At 43.6% G+C, this 27809-nt stretch overlaps 3 protein-coding genes across 16 annotated transcripts in view; 1 reads left to right on the forward strand and 2 right to left on the reverse strand.

Moving 5' to 3' along the window:
• Positions 1 to 4509: 4509 nt before the first annotated feature.
• LOC111067623 (ataxin-2 homolog) lies at positions 4510 to 11404 on the reverse strand. 4 transcript variants are annotated; one of them, XM_022356803.2, is made up of 6 exons: positions 11274 to 11404; positions 10911 to 11205; positions 8024 to 8436; positions 7012 to 7954; positions 5511 to 6949; positions 4510 to 5421 (listed from the first exon to the last, which is right to left on the reverse strand). In XM_022356803.2, the coding sequence occupies exons 2-6, from the start codon at positions 10985 to 10987 to the stop codon at positions 4982 to 4984; spliced, it is 3312 nt and encodes a 1103-aa protein (XP_022212495.2). In that variant the 5' UTR covers positions 10988 to 11205; positions 11274 to 11404; the 3' UTR covers positions 4510 to 4981. The 4 variants fall into 4 exon arrangements, with proteins under 4 accessions (XP_022212495.2, XP_041449475.1, XP_022212496.2 ...); XM_041593541.1 differs by having other exon boundaries at positions 10911 to 11404; XM_022356804.2 differs by lacking the exons at positions 10911 to 11205; positions 11274 to 11404 and adding an exon at positions 10631 to 10737.
• Positions 11405 to 13026: 1622 nt separating this feature from the next.
• LOC111067660 (sodium-independent sulfate anion transporter) lies at positions 13027 to 18978 on the forward strand. Of its 2 annotated transcripts, none has more exons than XM_022356902.2 (6): positions 13027 to 13209; positions 16548 to 17218; positions 17274 to 17610; positions 17672 to 17934; positions 18003 to 18188; positions 18255 to 18978. In XM_022356902.2, the coding sequence occupies exons 1-6, from the start codon at positions 13179 to 13181 to the stop codon at positions 18609 to 18611; spliced, it is 1845 nt and encodes a 614-aa protein (XP_022212594.1). In that variant the 5' UTR covers positions 13027 to 13178; the 3' UTR covers positions 18612 to 18978. The 2 variants fall into 2 exon arrangements, with proteins under 2 accessions (XP_022212594.1, XP_022212592.2); XM_022356900.2 differs by lacking the exon at positions 13027 to 13209 and adding an exon at positions 16350 to 16473.
• A 2377-nt stretch (positions 18979 to 21355) lies between these two features.
• LOC111067659 (peripheral-type benzodiazepine receptor-associated protein 1) overlaps positions 21356 to 27809 on the reverse strand; it is a 36903-nt gene continuing 30449 nt past the window's right edge. For 9 of the 10 annotated variants that reach the window (XM_022356897.2, XM_022356892.2, XM_022356891.2 and 6 more), the window contains 2 exons: positions 26355 to 26422; positions 21356 to 22629 (listed from right to left, as the gene is read on the reverse strand). In XM_022356897.2, the coding sequence (XP_022212589.2) occupies positions 21832 to 22629; positions 26355 to 26422 (866 nt within the window). In that variant the 3' untranslated portion in view covers positions 21356 to 21831. The remainder of the gene's footprint in view (positions 22630 to 26354; positions 26423 to 27809) is intronic. The other variant, XM_022356899.2, reaches the window with a different exon arrangement.

The raw sequence follows: 27809 nt of genomic DNA on the forward strand, positions 1-27809 counted from the left end.
CCGCAAGGTAGAATAAATGATTGGGTGCATATATCTCTGCCTTTACTTTTAGTTACCATCAATTCAGCTCCTAGTAAATTATCCTTGCATATTTATATTTGTGTATGCTCTTGGTGGTACATAAATATCCGAAATAAGCATTGATGTAATTATATCCTGCAAAATGAGGCCGCGCCGCTTACCAATAATGTTATACCTTGCGCTCCCAAGTGCATTTTACGCCGAGGAGAGAGTGCGAAGCGAGAGAGAGAGGGTGGAAAACAACCAAACCATCCTTTTGAATATTTCCACGATGGTTGGTCCCGTCGTTCCGTTCTCTGTGTGGTTGTAAAAAGGCGAAAACGTCACGAGAAAAACCGGTTAATAAATTATTGCTAATCGAACGGTAAAATGCACAATAAATAAATAAATAATTATGCCAAAAATCGAAAAGGTCGCAGCGTTCCAAGAAGTGTGCACGAAAATGGCGTAGGAATTGGCTTAAGCTGTGAAAAACTCGAGTGAAATGGTGAAAATTTCTGCGATAGAGCGTTTTTTTTCCACGACTTTCCTTTCTCCATTGTTTTGCGGCCCTTCGAAACTGCGCAAAAGGCTGGCCCGGCCCTGGCGTGCTGTCCGGTGGATCCAGCATACATGGAGCGGATGTGAAAAGTTTGTATATGGCACAATATGCGTGTCCACAGGATACAGAAGAGATGCCCAGGAAATCGGATACAGGAGGAACGTTTTGGCCATGGCAGGACACGCTGCCACATTGTCCATAGGAGCACCCCATGGGATGGTGGTAGGAAGGAGCCTGTATTCGAAAGAGAGTAGAGTTCAATGATTCCCTCAATTAAAAGCGCATTAAATCTATCTTGAAATTGGGCGGAACACCCCAAAAAAAAAAAGTCTGCGGCAGTGAAGGTGAAGACGGCGTCGGCGGCCGTCGCCCTGAAACAGGAACAAAGCAAAAGCAGAGGCAGAGGCAGCGACAGAGGCAGCAGCAGCGTCAGCCGTGGCAGAGGCAGCAGCAACAACAATCAGCCCTAGCCATAAATGAATTTTACGAATTTCGGTATACACACGACAAATGCCGACTAGCAGCAGGACGAGGACGATAAAAGAGAGAGAGAGCCAGGAAGGACCCGTACCGTACCGTACGATGATGATGATGATGAGGTTGCTGTTTGGTAGAAGGGTGGCTGGCATCGGCAACGGCAACGGCAAGCCCAAAAGTCCGTCTGCGATTGTAGTAATACACACGCACACACAGGCATGGCATAAGGACACACATAGCAGATGGCGTGTAGAGAAAGAGTGCCAGGAAGAAGGAAAATAAGGGATGGTCGGTCGTTCGCCTGCTTACATACATATGTATGTACATACATATTTATATTTGTCTGTATGTGTACGAGGAGTATTGTACTATTTGGACGACTGCAAAAACTGCAGCAGACGCGGCAACAACAAACCCGACTCTGGCCACAAATCAATCAGCCCGACTGGGGAAACACCCTTGCTGTACATAGGGATACAGATACATAAATGCGCAGCAAATCAAGTACTATCGAATGGAATAACAGTGAATACTCCTCATAGTAGAAATGTTACCAAATATTTTGGATAATGAACATGCCCCGCGGCTCCTTTCCTCACTCTGCCCAAATTGAATTTTGAAAAATTCTTCGTTCTTCCCCCGTCATACTCTCCGCATGGGGAACGGACTGAGAGAGAGAGAGAGAGTGAGTGGAGTGGTGGTTGTTGCCGTCGTCTGGTCCTGGGAAGGGCATGTTAAGGGTGAACACTCCGTGCCGTACACGCACACACACACACACACACATCATATGGACGCACTCCGGCAAACGTACGGTACACCAGACATCGTAGAGACGTACAGACAACAGGCAATACAGCAGTTAGACTGGATGGCAGACATTATAGCGGCCGGCAGCAGAGGGCGGTGGTCGCAGTCGCAGTCAACGCTGGCGTTGCACTCACTTACGCACACACACACACACACATGGGAGAGCATGCATGCGTACACACATCGCGGGCAGCATGTGCAACATGCAACGTACATATTTCGGCTACTTAACCTACAGAACACAAAGAAGGATACAGAAAAAATAAAACTGAAACGTAAGAAATATCGCGAGAAGCAAGCCGGAGCGGAGAAGGATAACGCCAGGAGTCCTGCGCGAGCCGCGCATTCGGACACGCGCGCATACATACACACGCTACACACACACACACACACAGACACAGACTAATTTAATCCTGTAGTTCACTCGAATTCAGGCTCCAGTTCCCCCCGGGCAACCTCCCCCGACGAATAAGACGAATAATTTGAAAGGCCGGAAATAGGAAAAACTACAGCAGGATACAACCCACACACACACCCACAGCCACTCCGCATGCATGCATAGCATACACATATACAAAGGAAAGCCGCTTATGTGTTACGTTATTTACTTTACGTAGTGCGTTATGCCGTATGTAAATGGCGTTATTACGCCCAAAATCGCCTTTACGTAGCCGCAGATTGCCGCCGCCGCCGCCACAGTTACGTGAATTGCATTGAAGTCCGGCTCCGCTCCGCTCGGTGAAATGATGCCAACATTCAGGCGCGTGTGCGTGTGTGTGTGTGTGTGCGTGTCGGCACTTGGTATCCTTACTTTCAGTGTCATCAAAAATGGCTGAAGAAAGATATATTTGCATTTGAAGCGTATCACAGCCAGCTTTGATGGGCATTGCAATGAGCATCGATTGCAGTTTCGCGTCACAAAAATATATCTATTTGTATCCTGCCTAAGTGCGGATACGGCCCAGCCCCAGCCCCAGCCCCAGAGCCCCATGTGCCCAACAAGTGTTCGGTTCATACATTCAGAGAAGAGAAACTCGTCATCCCATACTTACGTAACCCATCAAACGGTTGTGAAATGTTGCATTATCAAATCATATCACAGCCATTTTGATGAGTTTCGTGTGTATGGGCAGCGACGACGCAGCATCGATCGGGGCAGGGCAGAGGGCAGAGTGCAGAGAGCAGGTCAACACACAGTGAATGGAAAGCATCTTTCTTATACCATGTCGTTAAAATGTTTGTGACCTTATGTACACTTAATCATATCACAGCCATTTTGACGAGTTTGGGTAAAGAAATCTCAACATGAAATGCCCTCCATGACAAAATCATTATTTTCAGATCCACTCCACTTCTCTGGAGGATGAGGGTCCCCCACAGCTAAAAATAACCGGCCAAAATGGATACATACACACATCTTTTATATTTTTTGGTTTTTTTTTTGTTTTTTCTCGTTTTTTTTTTTTAGTTTTTGTTTTTATTTAAATTTATAATAATTGTTACTTTTTATAATCTTGTTTTTTTTTTCATTTAAGGAAACTTGAAGGTTTACAAAACAAAAAACAGACCACAACAGATGCTTATTGATCATACGAATTATAATCGAACTGTTTGTTGGATGAAGGGCAAAGGATTTTAATACGGTTTGTTCTTATTCCTGTTTTTAAAAAGGACAACGGAGGCACTCAAAACCCAGAAAGAAGCCAGAGACACAAGATCCTATATCCTGCCCCCCCTCTACATACATACACTGTAAAAGTGGCCAAGGAAAATTGTATCCAAAATTATAATTGAAACACACTTTTCAAAATATGACCAATAAATGCTATAGAATTAAGTGCAAAACAAAGGCCAAAAAATATGTGAAAAACAAAATTCAATTTCTATCAAATTAATTAGTTTTACAGAAAATATGTGGGGAAGGGGGAAAAATAAAAATGTATTGCTCTTTTTTTTTTTTAGAAAATTCACATTCGTTTTTTTTTTCATTTCCCGCAGTGCAAGCAAAAGGGTTTTTCGACTTCCATCCATTCATCTACGGGGGGTGTGGGACTGGACTGCTCAGGTCAGTCGCCACCTGCCTGCACATTTGGATAACTCAACTTGGAATGATGACTTTTGGGTTTTTGTGTGACTGCATGTCGCTTTGTTTCTTCTTCCGTGGGGCGAATTTTGTGGCGTGTGTGTGTGCATGGGGGGTGTGTGTGTTGTATATGTATTGTGAGGCTTGCCAAATCGGATAAAACTATTGGATAGCAAAAGGTGGAATCTAAGGATAATGTTTAAAACAATGTTTACAAAATGTAGCTCCTCCTCCGTCCTAATTCGACTTTTTTTTTGCTTCTAATTTTCACTTTGCACAACTTTTGATTTGACTTCTTTTCGCTTTGCTAATCGATTTTCGATTTATTTTTCTTATTATTATTTTTTGATAGCCAATCATCAGATTTGGAAGTTGCCTAAGGGCGGGGGCGGGGCTGGGAAACGCTCCTTACAAAACGTTCGCTCATTGCTTTCATTATACACTTGTTGTTAAATAATAATTTTGGGGTTCTTCGAATGCTGCTTTTAGCTTTTACTTTTTTCCTCTCTATTACTTTGTTTTTTTTTTTGTTTTGTTTTTTGTAGTTTCTATACGTTTGGTGTTTGTTGTTGTTCATTGATGTTCTTGTTGTTGTTTGTTGGCTTCCGTGCGCTGTAGAAGTCTTGCAATTTCAAAATTTACTAGTTTCCTTTTTTGTTTTAATTGTATTTTATAATTTCCTAGTTGTTGTTGTTTTTGTTGTCTGTCTGTGAGATGTGCTACAGAATGAACCGCTCCTGCACATGGCATATAATTGTGTTGTATGGGATGGGTGGATGGGTGAATGGGGGATGTGTTGTGTGTGTGGGGATCGCTTGGAGCGACTACAAAAGCCGCGCGCGCGCCTACTCAAATGTTGAATGCGGTTATGATGGTGGTTTAGCGATTTTTTTATGCTGGTGTGGCTATGTGGTGTGTAAATGTGGCTTGTTGATGACTGGATGTGGCTGCCCGTACAGTGCAGATTCCGTTCCTTACAGCGACAATGCCTGCCGCCCCCCATTACCACTGCTGCTACTGCTGCTGTTGTTGTTGCTGTTGGGGTGGCATCCTCACTGTGCATGATGCTGCTGCATCACGATCTGATACTGTGGATTTTGCTGCGCATGCTGTGGCGTTGGCTGCGTTGGGAAATATGGATTGGGTATGACATGTGGGGAATGCAGGCACATAAACTGGTATGTGTGCGGTGTGGTCGGCGTGTATGCCTGCTGTGGTCCCCCGCCGGCAGGGGAGGGCTGTGGTGGCGGATGGAACGGCTGATGCGGCTGTCCTGGCGATGGCGTGGTCGACTGTGGCGTCTGTGTCAGGAACTGCAGCTGCTGTTGCTCCGGATACAATCGCATCGGCATGTGCGTATATCCCTGTGATTGGAAATGTGTTTGTGGTGCGTGCGGGTATTGGATGAACTGCGGCATGGGACCGGCGGCCATCAGTGGCTGTCCAGTGGCCGTAGTTGCCGAGACATGCATCTGCGATGCGCTCATTGGGGCTGCGTAATAAGATTATGGATTCGTTTCGATTATTATTCCAAGAAAACTCAGCATCCAGGCCGTAGGCCGTAGCCGTGGCTGTACTCACCATAATTATTGCGACGAAGGCGCGGTGGCTGTCCGGCCTGTGGGTGTGTGGGTTGCGGGAATGGATGCTGCTGCTGCACAACGTAAATGGACTGATTGGCCGCCGGCGGTACATGTGCGCCCGTGGTCGTATAAATGCCCTGCATCGGCACCGGCGTCTGTGGGGTATGGGGTCGCGAGGGATTGGGCGTGCCGGCCCCAGCCCTGGGAGTAAACGGCTTGGCCGAAGGATTGAGCACATGCGGTTTCTTCACCACAGGCGTACTTCCGCTGGCACCAGCAGCCCCACCAGCTGCCCCAACAGCAGGGGCTGCGGTTCCACTAGTGGCACCACTCGATGCAGCAGCAGGCGTGGACTTCTCGGACCCAGCACTGGAGGCAGCCGCCGTCGTGGGCGTACTGGCTATGCCAGTGGGAGTTGTCGTGTTGCTGCCAGGTGCCGGCGAGGCATCTGGCTTGGGTGTGGCCGCCAGTTGGGGCTGCTGCGGCTGTTGGGCCGTCAGAATCTGTGGCGGCGGCGCCTCCAGCAGGACCGGCGAGGTGATCACCACCGGAGACGTCTGTGGCGGTGGCATTGGATGGTATATAGGCTGCGGCTGAGATGGCTCCGGCGCCAGCTGTGGCTGCTGCTGTTGCGCTGGTGGCTGTTGATGCTGTTTAGGCACAAGCTGGTGCTGGGCCTCCACCAGCTGCTGCTGCTGCTGCTGTGGCGGCTGCTGAGCTTTCTGTTGCAAGTGCAACGGTACATGCTGCTGCGGCTGCTGCTGTTGGGGAGGCGGCGGCTGTTGCTGCTGTTGAGGCACATAGTGTGGCTGTGATAGAGGCGCCTGATGCAGATGAGCCGGTGGCACTTGGTGCTGCATGGGCACGTGTTGCTGTTGTTGCTGCTGCTGCTGCTGTGGCGGCGAGGCCGATTGCAGAAGAGCACGCTGTTGCTGCTGCTGCACCTGAACCTGCACCTGCTGCTGTTGCTGCTGCTGCGGCGGCTGCTGTGGCGGTGAATTATTTGTTGGAGCCAGCTGGAAGTCCTGGCTAAACTGTCGCAGATCCTGTCGCACATCCTGTAGCTGATTATCGCGAGACCGCATCTGACGTTGCGGCTGGGGTTGCGGCTGGGGTTGCGGCTGCCCCTGTGGCGCCATATTCTGGTGCTGCTGTTGCGGCGGTTGCTGCTGCTGCTGTTGTTGCTGTTGTTGCGGCTGCCCACCCGTCTGCAGCGGCGGTGAGTTGCTATTTTGGCCAGGATGACCGCCATGGGAGCTATGCATGGGCTTGCCCATCGGCTGCGGATCTCCTCCATAGTTGAGCGAATTGCTTTGAGAGCCTTGGTACTGGCGTATCTGTCGCTGGGGCAGCGGCTTATTGGTATTGGCGTTCGAGTCGCCGTTCAACTTGGAGGGGCCGCCGCTCATGTGAGATGGGTTGCGGTATTGAGAGGACCTGTCGCGGGCCAAAATAATACATTAATATTGATGTGGGGCCATGTTGCTGCCGTTGCTTACCCGTGAATTATTTGCGAGTTGCCCTGATAGGCATACTGGTTCTGCATGACCATGGTGGGCTGATAGCCGCCCTTGCTCTGGCCCACAGGATTGCCGTTGCCGCCGCCACCTTGGACACCAGAGATATTGCCGCCACTGCTGGGGGGCACATTTCCGCGCATTACTTTGCCCCCTTGGGGTACAGTCTTGCGCTTAACCATCGAATACTTGCCGGAGGCATCCATGCCGGCCGCATTGGCGGACGAGGCTGGCCCAGAGGTCTTCAGGCCGCCTGCAAGCAATAGAACTGCAGCCGACTGCGTAGCGCCGCCCTGGCCAGCCCCGCCGCCAGTAATGACTCCGGGCATCATAAGACCATTATCACGATCGCGACCACCACCGCCGCCGCCGCCACCCTGCGAGGACATGCCCACATGCGACATCTGCGGTCCGCGCGTCTGCTTGGTAATGTACCGATCGCTGCTCATGGTCTCGCGCAGCTGGAAGTCAGAAGCGCCACGCGTCGTCTTGTTGCCACGATCACGGTCACGGTCCCTGTCGCGCTCCTCACGCTCCCTGTCGCGATCATTGCGCTCGCGCTGCTCCCTGTCACCATCGCGGCGATGGTCCTGCTCCGGGCGCTCGACAGCAGCAAAGAGCGCCTCCTCGTCACCATTCTCCAAGTCCAGACGGTCGCGGCACGTCGGATTGTTTTCAATTTCGGCTGCCAGCTTTTCAGCCTTTGCTTCGGCCTCCTTGAACTCCAGCGTATCCCCCTTGTCCAATGGGATCGTGTACGTGGCCAGAGAGTCGTCGAAAGTGGAAGTTACCCCGAATGTATGCTCATTTTTGCGGAACATCTCATTGGCATCCCAGCCATTGGCAGCGCCATCCAGCTCTATATCAACGTCTCCATTGGCGCCAGAGTCCCATGGCTCCAGCTCCTTCTCGTCCAAACGCGCACCTGCACCAAAGATCATAAGATGATAAGTACTGGAGAGGGGGAAATTTTAAAGATCCAACTGGACATTACCATTGCACTTGTCAGAGATGGCTCCATCGGTCTGAAAAGCGCCAGCGGTGGCGTACTGCGAATCAAAGTCCTTCGCCACGATTTTAACCACAGTGTCGGCCGGGAATATAATGTGTTTTGGCACCTTGCCCTCTTCCGGAAGATTCTTGGACTTAATGCACGCCGGTAGCTCCAGTGCGATGTCAAAATTGCCCGAGAATGTACGGAATACGCCTTCGTAGATATTACCCGAACGCAGGACCACCTCCACAACGCTGCCCACCAGCGCCGTAGCCGAGTGCATGAAAAACGTGTTATTATAGACGCCCTGCGCCACCGGTCGAATTGTTGCTGGTCCTCCTGCTCCTGCACCGTTTCCACCCGCACCTGACTTATTGTTCGCTGGTCTCAGACTGTTGTCGTTGGCGTTGTATCTGGAATGGAACGGAATGATAGGTATGGAATGGCATGGAACAAATTATTCACAAGCATCAACGTCTCCCGGCTCGGGCTGCCAATATGCGAGAGTGATAGCCAATAGCCAGGCCAAAGACAAAGCGAAAAGCGTTTCAGGGACGTCAGCGATATCGATTCGTTTGTTTCGTTGTAGGAAAACTCCAACGACCCTCGCGCCCCTTGCGAAGACCCACCCCCACAATGGTGCGGTAAGTGTATGTGGTATGTGTGTGTGTGCATTTTAGTTCGCTTTTTTAGAACTTACCGATACGCGCTATTGGGACTAAACGAATTATGGAATTCACCGAGAGGGTTTCCAACAAATTAAAAACGCTCGTAGTGCTTCTTAAATTGATTTTTATTACGAATTAAATGGATTTCTCACAAGAATTTGCAACCAGCTGCTGCCGTACGAAACTGCAGTGTGGCCAAAGAATCAAAATGGAATCACCTCTGGGACTGATTCCGATTTTGGGGGTTCAGAGTATCTGGTTCTCCGCTCTTTGTTTACGTTTTGCTTGTGGCTTGTGTTTGAAAAAGTGAGTAATTACTGTAAAATTCTCAGAAAAATTTATGATTTTTTTTTTAAGCGAGGCGTTTTGCTGACTCTGCCTCTGTCTCGGACCTATTTAATTACGGTTCAGCTCTGTTTTCAGTGGCGTTCGGATGGACGTTTGTTTTTTTTTTTGGGGGGGGGGATGGACTTGGTTGTGTTGGTGTTGGTTGCGTGCAGGATCGACGACCGTGAAATGCGCAACGAAACGCACAATGAACCCGGCCACGCACACAACAACAGCAACAGCAACGGGCGTGGGTGTGCAGTCGCAGGGAAGGGATGGGGAGGGAGGGAGGCTGATTCACAGAGCGTGCATTGTGCACATTTTCGTGAATGAATACAAATAATTGATTGCGTTTAAAGAGTGAATCATGCGTGGCGATAAGGTGAGCGAGAGAACAGTTAAGAGCAAGAGCTGCTCTCAGAAATAGGCTGAAGCGAAACGAAGGCACAGAGGCACACACTCGAAAGGCAAGTGTGCATGGCAGAATAGCGGATAAATATGCATAGAAGTAGAATGGAAAACAAGAGCGATGTATCGTTCGGTCAGCAAATTGTAAAGTGACCCAAATTTTGAGCGCCCAGCGGAACACACCATCAGGGAGGGGCTGGGGCAGAGGCTGGCCGAAGGGGGAGACGAAGTGTGCCAAAAGAAACTCGGCGCAGCGCAGCCGCTGCACGTCACAGCAATGGCAACGGGCAAAACTGCAAAATGCTGACTATGCAAGAAAATGCAGTCGAAAAAAAAAAGAGGCAAACTATGAAAAAATAAAAAATAAACCATAGTACAATACGTGCGCTCGTGTGCGTGCATCACTGGCGGCCCTCGCCAGGCCGCACAGTGGGACGACTGAGGCCCAGGCCCCACCACAGTGCTCACAATTATACATATGCATGTGTGTTGGTGAATAAATAAATAATGATGGTGTACCATAAACAGTTATGGCGATAAGTATTGGCACGACTGAAAATGTTTAACTCTGTGAATCCCATTCTTTCAGCTTTAAACATTTATTCATGTTCCAGAGAAGAGCGAGAGAGAGAGCTATAGAGCCGTGCCAATACTTAAGCCCGGAACTGTGCACAAATGCGGATGTGTGTGGTTGTGTGCGCGCCGAGCTGCAGTCATATTTCAATTGAAAAATTTTAAGGGCGCAGCAGTGTCGGGCGCGGCACGAGGAGGAACTGGGTCCAACTGTTTGGGGGTGCGAGCAAGCGAGCAGGCGAGGCAACATGAGCCACTAATGCGACAACGGAAACCTTTAAACAAATTATGTTTTTGTACTCATTTTTTCTGGCGAAAGGGAAATGTAAACAAAGCATAAAAATCTGATGCTGAAACCACACATACCATACACGCAGTCTAACACCGATAAACGCACACCAATGAACAACACACACACACACTGATTGACGCACACACAAGCACACAGCTGGGCCTCTTATATAAGCGCCATTTGCATTTACGATTTGGTCTCCAAAAATTCAGAATGATTTCAGACAATACGGAACGGGAATGGAATTCCTCGATTTGAGTTGCTTTGATTTAGCTGCAGCCACTAGAATAACAAAAACAAAAGCAGCCACCACGAAACAGACACGAGACGCGCTTTCACCTTTCTCGACCGGACCGGGAGAGCGCTCTTTCTTTCAGTGGCGTTTTTAGTCGTCGCGGGTTTTCAATTTGTCAGGGCAACGGCAAGCAAGCAGCAGCAGCGAAACGCAAACCAGCCCCACACAACCGACCGATTACACTTGCTAGTGTGAGTGTATGTGTGTGTGTTTTTTTTCTTGCGCTTCGTATCGTTTTTTTTTTTTTCCTTGTCTTGTGTCTGTCGCTTGGCTTTTGTCTTTTTTTGCATTCGCTTTTCCACTGTAGCTGGTGCTTCTTCTTACCTTGAGATGCCGCCGCTGGCTCCGCCACCGCCACCTCCTCCACTAGGTCGAGTTTTCCGCTTACTATTGTTGTTCATAATAGATTGGGGAGCGCAAGCCAATTGCCAGCACCAAGACTCCTGGTCGACGAACGATGATACGCACGAAACTTTGCCTTTTTCCTTTGCTTGGGCTAATTTATTGATATATTCGCGCACTTTTAACACGTTTTCTGGCCAAAAAAAGCAATATTGTCGGCGTTCAGCACGGTTACTTGGCTGCTAAATATGCTTTTGTTGCTAAATTTATTTTTTCCCTGCGTACGAGAGCGATAACGTTGACAAGGTTGGATTTCGATGTCGATATTTTACCATCCCTAGTTACCATTGCTTATTTCAACCACTTGCGAACACCGACCACTGCGACGAGAACAATTAACGTTGAATTTAGTTTAATTGAAAAAGTATTTAATTAATTTATTAACTTTTTATTCGAAGAGGGGGGTGTTTTGTACGACCGAAATGGCGAATACTCGATATGCTCGATAAGCAGCTGTGCGATAGAGTTAATATCGATAAAGGCGATACTGCAGCGCTGCTCAACACAGAGCTATAGCACATTCGAATACTCAGTAAAAAAACGAACTTAGCCCACTCAACCCCCTATATTTCGACAGCTGAACAACTTTAGTTCGACCGCAGAAAATAATGCTGATTGTAAATGTTCCTTGTTTCATTTCCTTACAAGAAAAAAATTACCACAATATCTTTCAGCTGAACTGCGTTAAAATACTTTCAGTTTCATCATTTTGGTGTTTGTATATAAATACCCACTGGTCAACAATAGGCTAATCGTTCTCTGTCGATGATCGGAAATCATATTACTGGATTTGATATTCATACAACTGTCAACAGTAAAAAACGTAAGTGGGAATGTAGGAACATTGCTGCGATGAAAATCCCAACCACGAAAACGTGAGAGACTCTAAACGGTAGCCCTGGTCGAAGCGGCTCCTGTTGGGATATACTCGATATATTCGATACACATCTGTGCCATAGACTATCTATCGGCAGAATTAATATCGATATGGCGATATGGCGGCGATACTGCAGCGCTGCTCAACACCTGAAATAATTGCAACACTTTCGAATTCCCGCGCACTCATATTTCTTGAAATGGATCAATGCCAAAGACAAATTCTTGGAAAACTAAGTTACGCTGTCAGACGGCACACAAATATTTGTTTCAAGTCTAGTTCACAAACATGACAGTACCTATTAATAGCTCAGACTGCCTGCTGTGGCCTGTCTAGATACAAAAACGCCGCATATTTACCCTACACTCAGATAAGCGACTGACGTCCAACGACCTTGGGGCCGCCAAACTCCTTTTTACCGCCACTTTTGCACTTTAAACAATTCAAAGTCAGCGCGATGACATGCATATGAGATAAGTACGTGTATACTAATTACGACGCCATCTCGCCGACAGGCTGTAGCTGTATATCTGCCCAGACAGACCCACGCGCCCCATGTAGTCGTGTAATATATGCCCTCTAGGCTGGGGGTATTTAACACCTAGCTGGAGGCTGGGGCCAAAAATCTAATCATAGTCAAAGCTGGGAGCTATTTTCTCACCCAATACAAAGAGCTTTACAAAAGACTGTCACTAGGCGTTGCCGTTTGATTAAGATGAACGTGAACCTATCTAAACTCAAAACCAAATATTGCATGCCTGGAAAATTACTTGGGGTCCACAGATCCACAGATCAGATTCGCAGTGAGGCAGAAATTTTTATCAATCCAAGATCCAGTGTGGAGACTACTAGAATCGCCCTTGCCTGCCCCCTCTACGTACTTGGACCGCGACATCGTCGTAGTTTCCTCCCCATTGCGACGCTGCTGCCGTTGACATATCCATTTATATATGTATTAATTTGTGGGCCCAGCCTCCGCCGCAATGTTTGTGTGCCCATCTGCCTGCCGAATGGGGCGTTAAGTATGCCATTGTTGCGCTGATCTCGAGCAGAAAGAAAGAGGATTGCTTGTCGTCGTTTTCTTGACTTTTTTCATTTTTTTGTGTGTTATCAGAAAAATCTACCCATCCCATCTCAGCTTATTTATCGTTCAGAAATTCGCCTATTCGGTAGTTTTCATTAGATTGCGGAACGGTGCACTTGGGTACCACACGGGTGTTACAGAACATCCCACGTACGCGTCTATCCTTTAGATAAATAACTTGAATGTCCTTTGATCGTACGCTGTTAGTGGATATACGGCTACGTGCAGCATGTCGATCGTAAAGAAGTTATCCTTTGATGGTAGGTAGAAGTGATTTCACCCAATTGGAAGGCCCCTATGGATTTACAGAAGTGTTCTCTTGGATTAAACACATTTTTGGACTGGTTAATTTATTGTGTTTTTGCAAGTGAAATGTGAAGAAGAAAAGGAAATCCTTTTTAAGAGTCTATAATTTATCAGAATTTATTTCCATGTCCTCTATTGGTGGGCATAGCTTTTTCGCAAGCTTACGAGGGCGGGATGAAAAGTAATCGGCCTTACCAAAAGAAAACATTTCTAGTCACCCATAAATATTTTATTCGATTAGTGTTTTCTATCAGATGATTACTGAGAAAGTTTCTGTCGGTTTGGTCAACCGTGGTAATTTTGGCGGTAGGTTTAGCATGGTCACTTTTGCATTTCAAGACAAAATGGAAAAATTTTGAATTTCTTGTTAAGCATTTAGTTTTGCGGAACCAAGCTTGATAAGTACTATATGAGCTCTGAACCAAATTTCAAGGAAGCTAGATGGAACGGAAACCCGTACCTATACCTCCCCCCCGGGTTGGTGTGGCAGGGGAGCACTGAAATTAATTCCATGGCTAGCGCGGCCCGCGGCCCGGGGCTTTGATCATCAAATATATATACTTTAAAAAGTGGTTTACTCGATTTCGTTGTGCCCGTACAAGCACAATGCCACACGTCCTGGACGCCCAGTAGAGTTGTGCGGGCCGATCGCTGCTTGAAATTGCAAGATATTCTGGAAGCCATAGGCTACCACATGGCCACGTGGTTTCAATTTTGAATGATCACTTGGGTCTGGAAAAGCTGTCCGCTTCGAATTGCTCCCTCACCCACCCTATTCCCTGAATTTAGTCCCTAGTGACTATTTTTTATACCCGTACTCAACCAGATTTAAGGGGTATATTAGATTTGTGGTAAAAGTGGATGTGTGTAACGCAGAGAAGGAAACGTTTCCGACCCCATAACGTATATATATTCTTGATCAGGATCAATAGCCGAGCATCAATAGTCTGTCTGTCCGTCTGTCCGTCTATCCGTTCGTCCGTCTTGTTTTGTCGCCTGGATCTCAGAGACTATTAGAGCAAGGGCAACCAAATTTAGTTTCCAGACTCATGTGATATCACACTGCTACAAGTGTATTTCAAAATTTCACACCGCCTCCTTTCGCCCCACAAAGGACGAAAATCTTGGGCAGGCACAATTTTAGAGATACGATAAAACTGAAAGCGCAGTATCGTAGAGAATGACAATATCTACCAGACTGAATCAGATCGGATCATAATTATAGCCAGAATGAAGAAATTCATTTTCAGTTGCTTCTCCCGCCTCCTACAGCAAGAGAACCGCTGCTCATTCTCTTTCTCGCTCGCACACTCTGCCTCGTTATGTACGAGAGCGCCATCTAGCGGAGGAGATGTAGAATATACATAGTATATGTAGATGTAGATATCAGATGTAGCAAAAAAATTCTAAAATTTAAAAAAATCATAAGCTCAAAAATGTATATACTGACTGAGTATGTGTACAAGTAGAGCCGCGTCCCCAAAAGCGACTCACACGTTCCTTCTCGTTTTTTTTAAAGCTGAAGAAATGACTCGGCGGAAAAAGATTTGAGTCCAATAAGGAAGTCATCTCTCAAAAAAAGGGCCATTTTAACGACATCAACAAATACTATTTTTTGGAAGGGTTTTCGTGTGGTAGACCGACTATTTATCAGCCCGCCCTCGTATATCAGACATCCAATACTTTGGAGCATCAGTTGCTCCTTCATCAGTAAAATAAATTGTTTTCTCCAGACCTCCAGGGCATGGAGTGTAGTTTCCTGCAGTGCAAAGTGCAACAGGTACATTGACCTATACATCGTTTCTTTACATTTGGCTTTTCTTCTAAGAACTTTACAAGTGCAATTTATATATAACTGTTGCCTAGAACGCCCGTATTAATTAGCAGCCAGAGAACAGCTGTTGCAAAATTTGGCCAACTAAAGCTGTTAAAAATATTGGCCTGATGTTACAAATTAACATTAATTTTTGGTTTTTTTTAAATTTTGGTTTCAACATGACCGATAATATTGCGGCTTTGACAAACAAATATTTAGAATATACAAACAGATCGACCACAATAATAACAAATCATATAATTGTTTGATTAAATTACAAATTAAATTGGAAATTAAGTTACAGATTAAATTGGAAATTAAATTACAGCTTAAATTGGAAATTAATAATTTAATAAGCAGTTGCTTGAGTCCGATGGCAGGTCAGGCCATGCCATGTCCATGCGTTGGATGCGTGATAAATGTATCTCCCATTGCAAGTTTATTCGGACATGTCGTGTGATTTGATTATTAGATGAATGAAGAAAGGGTAATCTATTTTTTCCCAATAAACTTACACAACCGATTTAACTTTGATGTACTGACACACAGGGGTACGTGAGATATTCATCCGTGATGTACGCTTAAAACTATTGAAAAATATTTGCGTAAACTTTTAGCGCAATTTGTGGCAAAGCTAACTAACAGCTACTTTGCATCAATTGTTCCTATAGTCAGCGGTGACTCACAAGTCTCCAAAAAGGGAGTCAATCGGTCTTTTTGATACTCGTAGCACCAAAAATGTGCTAATTTTCAGCTTGCAATTTTTCTAGTTAATTTTAATCACGTATCTACTGGTTATGTTTGCTCTATTTGATTTGTGTGCACAATCTAAAATAAGCTGCAAAAATCAGGGCTACGATATGAATATTTACATAACAACTCGGTACACGTGGAGGAAGGGAAGCGAAAACTGGTTCCCGTGTCATCCGGAACAAACAACTGACTAGACTGATAGATAATTCCATTCCCTCTCTCAATCGAAGTAAAGAATCTCGATTGTTATTTATAACTATTAGATGAGTACACCCATCCATGCATGTATACTCGCACGAGTATGTGCTTTAATACGTTTTCACACAATTAAATTGTTTATTTTGTTATTTTTATTCGCTTTGTTTCGACTTGACTCGGCTCGGGGCTCTGCTTCGGGGCGGCAAGCCGGACTGCTCGTTCCGTGTTAAAATGCTAAAAAAAAATCCCCTTGCCTTAAGCAAAAAATCAAACAAAATTCGGCTGGTACTTGGCCCATTGGCGAATCTGAAACCTAAACTGAAACAGACAAATCAGTACAAAATGCGTTGGCCGCGAAAGCACACGTTCGGCTTGTGGCGGAGTAGCAATGGAGCATCTAAGGCATCCAATAACCAGCCTGGGGGTGCTACAGTGGCCACCATTTACGATCGTAGGATCCGCTAATCAATCCAACTGCCACGGAAAATTGCACTGATTAGCACTCCACTTGTCTCTGCATTTCAGCCAACTGCGAGGAGAAGGAAAAGTATACGCTGCAGAATGGTGACGAGTTTTACGACCAGGGAAACGGCCAAGGCCACACCGTCGATGTGGAGGGGAAGTATTCGAAGCCCAAGCAGGCCCACTGGCTGCTGCGTCGCATCTACATTCTCAGCTGGATACGGAGCTACGATCGGGAGCGAGCCTTTGCCGATCTGATAGCAGGCATCACCCTGGGCCTGACGATCATACCACAAAGTATTGCCTACGCGGCGCTGGCTGGCCTCTCCTCCGAGTACGGCCTGTACTCGGCATTTATTGGATCCATCATCTATGTGTTCTTCGGCACGATACCGCAGGTCTCCATTGGACCCACCAGCCTGATGGCCATTCTCACACTTCAGTTCTGTGCGGATAAGCCCGTTCAGGTGGTCATCGTGCTGGCCTTTCTCGCAGGACTAGTGGAGCTGGCCATGGGTGTGTTTCAGCTGGGCTTCATAGTGAGCTTTATTCCGGATCCGGTGACCAAAGCATTCACTTCCGGCACGGCTGTGATTGTTGTGTTTGCTCAGATCAAGAATCTCTTGGGTGTTCGCATGAAAGGATTCCCCTCGCTTGGGGAGTTCTTTGGCAGCATTAAACCCTCGGATGCGGCCATGGGCATCTCTTGCATGGTTGTTCTGCTGTCGTTGCGTGTAAGTTTTGTACAGGTTTGGAGAGTTCACTTAATCCTTTTATTTCGCTCTGCAGCTACTTTCGCAAGTGAAATTCAAGCAGGACACCCCGCTGACGCGTCGCCTGAAGAAGGTCCTGTGGTACATTAGCATCTCGCGCAACGCCTTGGTTGTCTTCTTCACCGGTTTGATTGTCTTCATCTGGGTGAAGAATAGCTCCATGGCAGCGGTGCCCTTTGCCCTCTCCTCAAAGGTGTCCTCGGCCATGCCCTCGTTCAAGCTGCCGCCCTTTGCCTTTGAATACCAGAATCGTACCTATGTCTTCACGGATATACTCCACGAGCTGGGCAGCGGCATCGTTGTTGTGCCCATTGTGGCCGTGCTGGCCAATGTGGCAATTGCGAAGGCTTTCGGTATGTATCCGGAATATTCGATGGCTATCGAACTTCGTCTCATTTGATTGGTTCTATGCAGTGACTGATGGCAATCTGGATGCCTCACAGGAGATGCTGACGCTGGGCCTGTGCAACATAGCTGGCTCCTTTTTCAGTGCAATGCCCACGTGTGGCGCATTCACGCGCTCGGCTGTTAGTCAGGCCTCGGGCGTACGCACACCTATGGCTGGCATCTACACGGGAATGATTGTCCTCTCCGCTTTGAGCATACTGACGCCGTACTTCCAGTACATACCGAAGGCTTCGCTGTCTGCTGTACTCATTGCAGCGGTGATATTTATGGTGGGTTGTCTGGCATTGTATAGTCCCCAATTCCCCTTATTTATTTTATAAATATATATTTACCCTAGATTGATCTGGCGCCTGTGAAGGAGCTGTGGCAGACCAACAAAAAGGATTTCTTCAGCTGGATGGGCAGCTTCATCATCTGCCTGGTGGCTGGTGTGGAGTTGGGCCTGCTCTTTGGCATTGTCCTGAGCATGGTGTTCATTCTGCTGCGCCTGGGTAATCCCAAAATAGAAGTGTCCCTTAAAAAGGTAGCCTATTGTAGCTAAGGAAATGTTTTATTTACCTCATGCTAAAGACACGTTCTGTCTTTACAGCATGAATCCCTAACTTATGTGCATGTTGTGCCCCACTCGGACATTTATTACACGGGCGTGGACACGCTCCGCGGCGAGTTGAGAGGTGCCTGTTCGCTTTACCGCAACGACTTTCCCGTGGTGCTGGACTGTGGCCGCTTCATGCAGTTCGATGCCACCTTTACTGAGATGCTGAAGGCCGTCAGCAAGGAGATGGCCGAGAACGATGTACTGTTGATACTGCAGAACATGAGCCTGAAGGTGCAGGAAATGCTGCCCGTGATTGGCAATGTTCGCTTCTGCCAGGAGGACAGTCAGCTGGTTAGTCACCTGCAGCAGGAAAAAGAGTCTGGCGCGACGCTCGATGCGAAACTCTAAAAGTTGGCTCCTACTATCTGATGATACCCCCCGACAGCCTGTCAGTCTGTTTGTTTTTGTTTGTTTGTCCAGATGAAGGTTCTGTTTAAATGCCACCGTTTGATGTTTGCATGCGACGGCGGGGCATTGCGCAGCTCTTTAGATTAAGTTATTTATTAAGCGGCTCTGTAAATACTTAATTGCATTATTAAAATATATTGTATGCTCTGTCGGGCTGTAAAGATAATGAAGGCACTCGCCACCGAAACGGAGAGCTCGCTCCCCCAAGAGTCATGTGTCGCTGTACCACACGGCGTGTGAGTAATACTTTATGATTTCAGCACCCGAATTATCTGAATGAAATATACATACCCATTAAGTCCATTAATAGTCATCATTGTTTTCTTTGAAATTGTTGTTTAATTATTATGTTCTTTTTTTTCGCTTTTTTGTTTGTTCAATAAGGAAATTATAATTTATAGAAAAAGTATAATAATACAGTATAACAATTTAGTTGGTTTTTTCATGTTTTTTTTTTCTTTCTTTCTTTTTGTTTTTTACTTGTTGTTGCTTTCATAGTATTTTTTGTCGCTATTATCTTCCTCATTGTCTGTGTGGGGAGGGGGTTTGTCATTTTTATGGGGTTTTTATTTATCTCTGGTATTCCATTGAAATTAAATAAATTGTTGTATATACTCGTATGTACTTGTATGTATGTATGTATGTATGTATGTGGGGTGATTATATAGTGTATCTGTGTAATTGTGTATATATCTGTGTAGCCATTGCATATCCCTGCAGTTGAGATGCAAAGATATGGCCACTCCGGTGGTGGATGCCGAAGCTGTTGTTGGGGGCTTTCTTCTGGTTAAGATTGTTACTTGTAATTTGTATTTTCTGATCTGTCGATTGCGCTGGTTGTCCCCTCGGAAGTGTCTAAATAATACAATGGTATTTCTCTTTGATTGTATTTAAGTTATAAATCATTTACGTGGGAAAAGTTAACACTTGTTTCGGTAAACTCCCATTTGCTGGCTGGGTCGTTCACATTTCTCAACATTTCTTAGCTATCGTTTCGACTAGTTCCGATTCTGATGCTGATATCTGCCAAAAACTACATACAATATTTGCCAGTGTCGTTTATCGTACAATGTACAGTGTCAACCTGCAGTTGAGTTTTAGTTTTGCATTTCTGTGTGGGTGTGTGTTTGTATCTATGTATGTGTATCTGTACGTGTGTATGTAAAGTAATCCTTTGCTCACAATTCATTGCCATCCAAGCACATATATCGTATGTACATAGGCAACTCTGTATGCGCTCTCTTTAAATATGTTTTAATATACTCGTATTTGTTTTTTTTTGGTAAATTTTGTTCGTTTAATATATGTACTTTTTCTTTTTATTTTTATTTTTATTTTTTTGTAAAGCAAGAGGTACGCATGTATGTATGTGTGTTGTGTGTGTTTTTGTGAGAGTTAAAGCAATCTTTGGAACATTAGGAAACAGTTTAACTTCCGGTAACTCTCTCGCTCTCTCCTCGAACAGAATAAAGCAAAGCCCTCGGAGAGAAAAAAAAAACATAGGCAAGTAATGGGCTAACTACATATCTGGTGTAGCTAAAGTATGTGGTTGGTGTAGTTATTGTTAGTATGCATTGTTTTTTTTTTTATTAAGGATAATAGATAGCAATAGGAAGTACGCATTACGTGTACGCATAGTAGCAAGGGGATGGGCGAAAAAGTAAAATTACGAAATGTTTCTCCATCTTTTAGGGAATTTTCCTGTGGTCTAATGCTAAGTTCTTGTGCTTGTTAAGTACTTTTATATTTATATATGCCACATGGGGCGGGCCCCCCCATATACGCAAAATATGTAGGAGTAGATCTCTCTTGGTCTTTGGTTTGCTTTAAGTTTACACTGATATTTATCGCATATATGCTTCTATGGACATCAAAACACTGAAAGAAATGGGACAATCGAATAGTAGATAGTAGCTAGTAGAACAGTCGAAAGATGGTTAACGGCATAGAGTCTATCACTGGAAATGTGGGAATGTGGAAGGGTGGCGTGTGGGAATTTTAGCTGGAACTGGAAGTATATGGTCGCCCAGGAGGATTGGCTTGAATGCGAATTTTGTTGTATATAGTCTATGCGTATATATATGTATGTATGTATGTAAATATGTATCATATCATATTTAATCATTAGTTAAATGTACTCGTATGTATGTATATTTGTTCCTGCCTCTCTCCACAGGGGAGCCTCTTCTTCTTCAACTCAACTTGCGGTTCTTCTTCACTTTGATTTATAAACGTAATTTTAATGTATCTCATTTTTAGTTTTCAATATAGTTTAAATATATACATATAATATATGTATGTATCTTTATGTTGGGTTTTTAGTTTACCTTATGTGTTTGCCTTTTCTTTGTATCATTTATTCTCGTCTTTTGGGTTTCTTCTTTTTCTTTTTCTTTGTTTTTAATATTTATAAACTGGTCAGCAACAGTAGCAAATTTAACAATGTGCGTTAACAAATAATTGTAAATATAATATGTATGTATATGTATAATATATATATATATATTTATATATATATTTATGTATTTTTCTCCGTCTCGCATACCCATCCCCACATCCCCATCCTCCTCTGTATATATGTATTTAGTATATTGTATGTGTGTGTGTGTGTATGTGGGGTGTCCATGGGGAGTGCTCTTTTCCGTGGAAATGCTTTTTGAATCGGTTTTTTTTCTCTCCTGTTTCGGTTTAATAATATTACAACAATTCATTTTCATTTTTCGGTTCTTTGTGGCTGCCCCTGGGATGCTGCTGCTGCTGTTGTCTGTCACTCATAATATTTCTATCAATTTAATTAATAAAAAATATTACCATTAGTACTATTAGTTGCAGTTTATCCATATCATTTTTTCTTTTGTTTGTTTGTTATCATTATCAACAACAACAGCAACAACTTTCACATTAGCCAACTGTGGACCGGGGATTGGGTTTCATTTTTTTATTTTTGTTTTTATTTTTCATTTTATTTTATTTGATTTGATTTTTTTGGTTTGTTTGGTATCATTCTTAGCATTTTTGTTTTGTTTTCTCATTTATATATTAGCTTAGTAATCGTAGTCATAATTAATAGCAATAATCATAATCCATAATCCATAATCATAGTAGTAATAATAGGTCTAATCTACGAATAATATAACAGGACCCTATGGAATGACCGGGGTTATTTGCCAAAGCCGAACCCAAATTTGCCAAATAGATCTTTGCCTTTCGAGAGGACATCGCCGCCGGGCGCCGCTGCTGCAATGCCCTTGAGGCCGCCCAGCAGACCGCCGCCTTGTGGCGGTGGCTGGGCTTGGGGTGGCACTTGTTGTTGTTGCTGCTGTTGCGGTTGTTGCATGCCCTGTTGCATGCCCTGTTGCATACCCGGTTGCATGCCCTGTTGCATGCCCTGTTGCATGCCCTGTTGCATGCCCTGTTGCATGCCTTGTTGCATACCCGGTTGCATGCCCTGTTGCATTCCCGGTTGCATGCCCTGTTGCATACCGGGCTGTGCACCAAAGGCATTTGCTTGTTGCTGCGTTGGCTGCACACCGCCAGGTGGTTGCATTGGATCCGTTTTGGGCGGTTGCTTCGACCCAAATAGACCACCGGTGGCAGCCGAAGTAGCACCAGAGAGCAGGCTAGTCGCGCCGGAGAACAGGCCACCCGTTTGCGCCTGCGTCGTAACCGGCGGCTGTTGCTGCTGCTGCTGTCCTCCTCCCATTTGGCCCATCTGCCCCATTTGTCCCATGCCGCCCATTTGCTGCTGTCCCATCTGTTGTTGTCCCATCTGCTGTTGCGGCTGCTGACCCATTCCCATCATTCCAGGTTGTCCCATTTGCTGTTGTTGCTGTTGCTGCTGCTGCTGTCCCATTTGCGCCTGTTGCTGACCGTACGGCTGCTGCTGCTGTTGCTGCTGCTGCTGTTGTTGCTGCTGCTGCTGTTGCAGGCCAACATTACCAACGCGGCCGATCATCCCCTGCAAGTTGGCGATTATCGAATATACCAAACAGAACGAGTTAGTCGAATGGCTCCAATCAGGGTTACACGATAGGGTAATCTCGTCAAAACGAATGGCAAACTAATTGTTCAAATATTTCATATATAGTATTGTACGGTTAGTAGTAGTTATGGGTTAAATTTCTTGCTCAATATTTTCAGATAATTTTCTTTTTTTCTCTCAAGTGGTTACTCGAAATGGCCATGGGGTTTGGTTAGTTTGGTTTAGCGTTATTTTCGTAGCAGTGAGAAACAATCTAGGTTATTGGGTGTTGGTCGTCCACGAGCAGTAGTTGCTGAGTTACTTGAGATGATTGAGTTGTTGTTTGTTGTTTTGGTTATGTCAGTAAATGGCAACTACATGCTTTAACTACTAAATTGGCAAAGGGCTACACTGAAGAACCGAATCGAACCGGCAGCGGATCCTGTGCAGCAGAAATCAAAGATCTGAATGATCCGGAGACTTCAATCAAAAACGAATACCAGTAGCAATACGCTATTCGGCGCATGTAAAATGTACACACAGCTGTCGATGGGATCGACAGGTTTTTATTTTTGTTTGTTTGGTTTGGAAAAATAACTCAAAAACTATGTAGAACTAGCAACGTTTCTTAATAGTTTTCAACGCAAAATCAAGTGGGGCCTAGGGCCAAAGGTGGAACACAAAAATTCGCATTACAAAATTAAAAAAGAAACAAAAAAAAAATAAACGTTTCGACAACAAATTTGCAACATTTTCTTTTTTCAGGTGTGGCATTCTGTGTGGAAGAGACAAACTCTAGTCAAAAAACACTCTCGATGCTGGACCCAGGGTGGCACGGACTTCGCTACGTTACTACGTAGTAGAAGGAGATCTAATCGCTATATACGAGTATTTACACTACCTTGATGAGGCGTGAGACGATATGTGGGGGGTATAAGTTGTTGTGTATTTTGTGATCGATTGTGTCATATAATCATAATCCATCTATGGAGAGATTGACTAGTCGATGAACAAAATCAAATTAAATTTAAAGTTAAAATTAAATTTAAATTGTTTCATTTCCGTTTTCGTATCGCTGTTTTTTCTTGTCTAAACTTAAAGCAAAATGCAGTTCTAAAAATTAAATGCTTACACAAAAAGTTAGCCAAAAATAAAATAATATGAGAGGGGGAAGGTTATAGTATGTTTATGTAGAGTGAAAAGCATAATAATTCAGGGGCACAACTTAGAAGGTGGAGGAGAAAGAACAGAACTCAAGACACCAGTTGACGAAACCAAACGAAATGAAATGAAACAAAAAAACGTCAATAAGTTACACATACAGTGAATCACATAGAAATTTGTACACATTACATCCAATATTCCAATAGTAGTAGTAGCAATTAATTAATATAATTAGTAGCGTTTACCAGTAAAGAAACTAAAATTATACATATATAGATCGATATATATATATATGCGTATTTATGTATGTATATTTATGGGGGATTCTTATCAGCAATAAGTTTTACTTGAGTGTGTTTTGTATCTGGTATCTGGTTTTTAGCGTTACTTAGATAAGGTGATTTTTTGTTTTTATTGTTTCTGTACATATTTTGGTTTTTTCTTTTTTGGGGGATTTATCTCAATTTCTGGGAACTTGTTTTTGTTTGCTCTGGAAGACGTTTAGAAGTACACCAGACCTACCTACAATTTCGTTTCGGATTATTGTTAATTGTGTATCTTAGAGTAGTATTCATGTGGTTGTGTATACATTAAGCAAAATAATTCTCTTTTTGTCCCATTAATAAACAACAAATAAAACTCTCAAATGAAAAGAACTAAAAGCTGCCCTGCAGTAGCTTTTTGCCCAAAAAGCCCAAAAAGTGTATTAAAATACAGGATTGGAGCAGCAATTAAAATGGCTATCAGAATGAAATAAACAACCAAAATAAAAGATCAAAGTTCGAAAGCAAAGTTTCCTTAAAAATCGAATATATACATATATATTCACATGTATAAAAATTAAAAGCTTATGAAATGGACTGTTTCGGATGAGTTGGAGCTGCAAAATAGAGAAGGAAACTTGGTCGTAGATGAAGCAGAAAGTAAGACCTATTTTAGGGCCGTTTTTTTGAAAAAAAATTTCATCCCGAAGTTGTATTAATTTTAAAATTATCAGAATTATTTCCAATTGACGTTCCAAAAACGATTCCAAATAATACATATAGTACTTTAAGGATTCTTAATCGGTTCATCCAGTCACACTCCAACTACGCTCTGCATACTCGTAAGTAAATTCTACAAGCCATCGACTAGGCCTTGAAGCTGACCAAATCATTGGGCAGAAAAACAGGATAGACAGGATAAGGAAAACTCATAACAAAAGAAAATGCATAACCATACAAAGAACTCAAAACTCCGTTACGCAAGTGAAGAACAGAACTGAAGGGAAATTGATGTGAGAATGACTGTGGTGGGGTGGCTGTGGAAATTGTTGCTGAAGCTCCTTGGGGAACTCCCACTATATACAGGCTATACACACAAGCACGATATCTGGATTAATATACTAATTCCTATCAAGTATATCGAGTACATTTATTTATGGTACACCAACATGAAGTGCGGCATTTGCAGTCTAATTATATGGATGCTCTCAACGATACGATCTTTACACGGACGAGCCTGGTGGCTGATGCTGAATGTTGTTTCTGTTATTTTTTGGGATGTTTTGTGGGTATATATAATAATGTCTTTTTGTTTTTTGTCTTCGGATGTTAACTACAAGATAAACATGTTGCTAGCTATACATATGTATGTACTATTAATCGGTTGTTTGATTGGTATCGTTAAGTTAATTGGCATGTTCATGTATAGTACTGTACTGTAAGCGTTTGACTTGGGGGTTTGAGAGAGAGAGCGTTACTGGATATACGTTATGGTACAGACACATATAGAGTTTATATAGACAGAGTAAGATTAGGATTAGGATTAGTAGTAGTAGTTGTATGCGTACAATAGTTATAGACATAGAGAGAGAGGAGAGAGAGAAATAGGACGAAACAATGGACAATCGAATCGAATATTGGCGAGTATGAAAGAGAGAGACCAACACAACAACACGACACTACTGGAGAGTGTGTATGTGTGTGTGTGTGTGTGCACGAAAAGCGACAGCAGTATGTCATAGGGAAAGATATAGATAGATAGCGTGTTTGTACTGTTCTGTCGGTGTCAGGGACTGAGTTGGGGGTTGGGGGGTGATGAATGATTTTGGACTTGTCCGACAATTTTAACCGAAAATTAAATGAGTGACAGATATAGCAAAAGGTGGAGAAGAGATATAGCTAGAAGATTAGGTACAGGTACAGGTACACAGGTATAGGTACAGGTATAGGCTATAGTTGAGTAATTGTTGTTTGTGGCTTCTGTTGTTGTTGTTTGTTGTAATAATAATCTTTGTAAGTAGTAAGTAGGGTTGTAGCGTTTTTTTTTTGGTTGTTGCTGGGTATTTTTAGTGAACAATTGCGGATACATTTTGGCGTATACGTAACACTCTTTTTGCTTGTTAATTTAGTTTAAGCAGTTAGTTTTTTTTTTATTTTCGAAAAACAACAACAAAATATATTTTTTATTTCGTTGGTTCTTTCTATGTTTTTTTTTTTGGTTTTTTTTTCGTACTTTCTTTATAACGAATATATCGGAACAAAAAAGAGGAAACAAAAGAGAGAAAGAGTATTTACCTGCGTTTGGTGATCGGGGGCAGGATGGCCCGTGTTGTCTAACAGTGTAGGGGAAGCAGGGCGAGCATCTATAGCAACGAATATAACATAAAGACTTCACATTTACCACAGCAGACCATTACAAAAAATTATTCGAAAGAAGTTTGTAGTAGTCGAACGAAAGAGTTGGAAACCCAAACGTAAATCAAAACCAAACATCGAAAACCAAAAACAAAACCAAAACTTTATATCGAAATATATTGGAATTTAGTCGCGTTCAATTTTTCAGAATATTTTTGGAGATTTCGATTTAGAGTTAAAGTGGAGTAAGAGGACTGCTGAAGCTGCCTGTTCGGGGAACTGTGATTAAATGTGGGTTGGAAAGATCCTATACAGGATATAATTTTTTTTGGTTGGTCTCCTCCGCGTGGGTAAAAGTTTGAGTAAGTTACATGAGTCTTGTTCTCTATAATTTCACCGCAGTTCACACAAAAAAAAAAACAAACCAATTGAAAAATGATAATGAAAAGGGTAGAATCGAACTAAAAAGAACAGTTTAAAAATGTTTAATTTCACATCACTTTCAAATAAAATACGGGCTTCATTCTGTTGAAATTTTTGAGTTTTGCAAAAACGAGAGGAAGAAGCGCCAAATGGATTCAGATCGAATTGGATTTAATTGCTTTGCTGTCCAGACATATGTAGATTAAAATTGTTTTAAATATTACCTTTCAGATCTAAGGATAGCGCTTGATATTTCTGAATGGTGGATGGAATTCGATATTATGGTTCTTTGGTTGTAAGCATTTTGGTATGCACTTTACAAAAGTTATTTTGAGAGGGGTAAGTATAGGGTATAAATAGTAGTAGTAGTAGTTGGACGGGCACTTAGTTGTATATTTAGTATATTTTGTATTTTGTAGGTATATATTTGGAAATAAGTTAAAGTTTAAATTTAAATTTAGTATTTTACAAAAAGATGTACATTAGATACAAAGAGACGACTGCGCTCGTATTTATTTGAAATTGAAATTTTTGTAATGGTTTTTGGATTGATTTTTCGGGTGCTTTTTGTTAGCCCTTTTTCTGATGTTGTTGTTGTTTTTGTTGTTATATATCTTGAACAAAAATGAACGAATAGTAAATATATATATATCGAAGAAGCTAATTCGCAAACAAACAAGACCAACATTCAGAAAAACCAGGAAGGAAAACATTTAACGCAAAAAAGGAAATAAAAATGTAAATCGAAAAATCAACGAGAGGAAAAACATCGCTAAAAGAAATAGTTTTGATTCGAGAAGCAGATACTTGAGATACTCGAGTACTTAAAGTACTCAACAATGTTGTATGGTATTTGTGGGATAAATTGGGTTGGATCTGTGGGGGTCCCAGGGGATTACAATTCGGAAGAACCAGAGATTGCTTTTGCTTGCTAGTCGGGTTTCGAAACTGTCTTGGTCTGTCAGAGAGAAG

The sequence above is a fragment of the Drosophila obscura genome, unplaced genomic scaffold, assembly GCF_018151105.1.
Source record: "Drosophila obscura isolate BZ-5 IFL unplaced genomic scaffold, ASM1815110v1 contig_192, whole genome shotgun sequence".
Classification (NCBI taxonomy): domain Eukaryota; kingdom Metazoa; phylum Arthropoda; class Insecta; order Diptera; family Drosophilidae; genus Drosophila; species Drosophila obscura.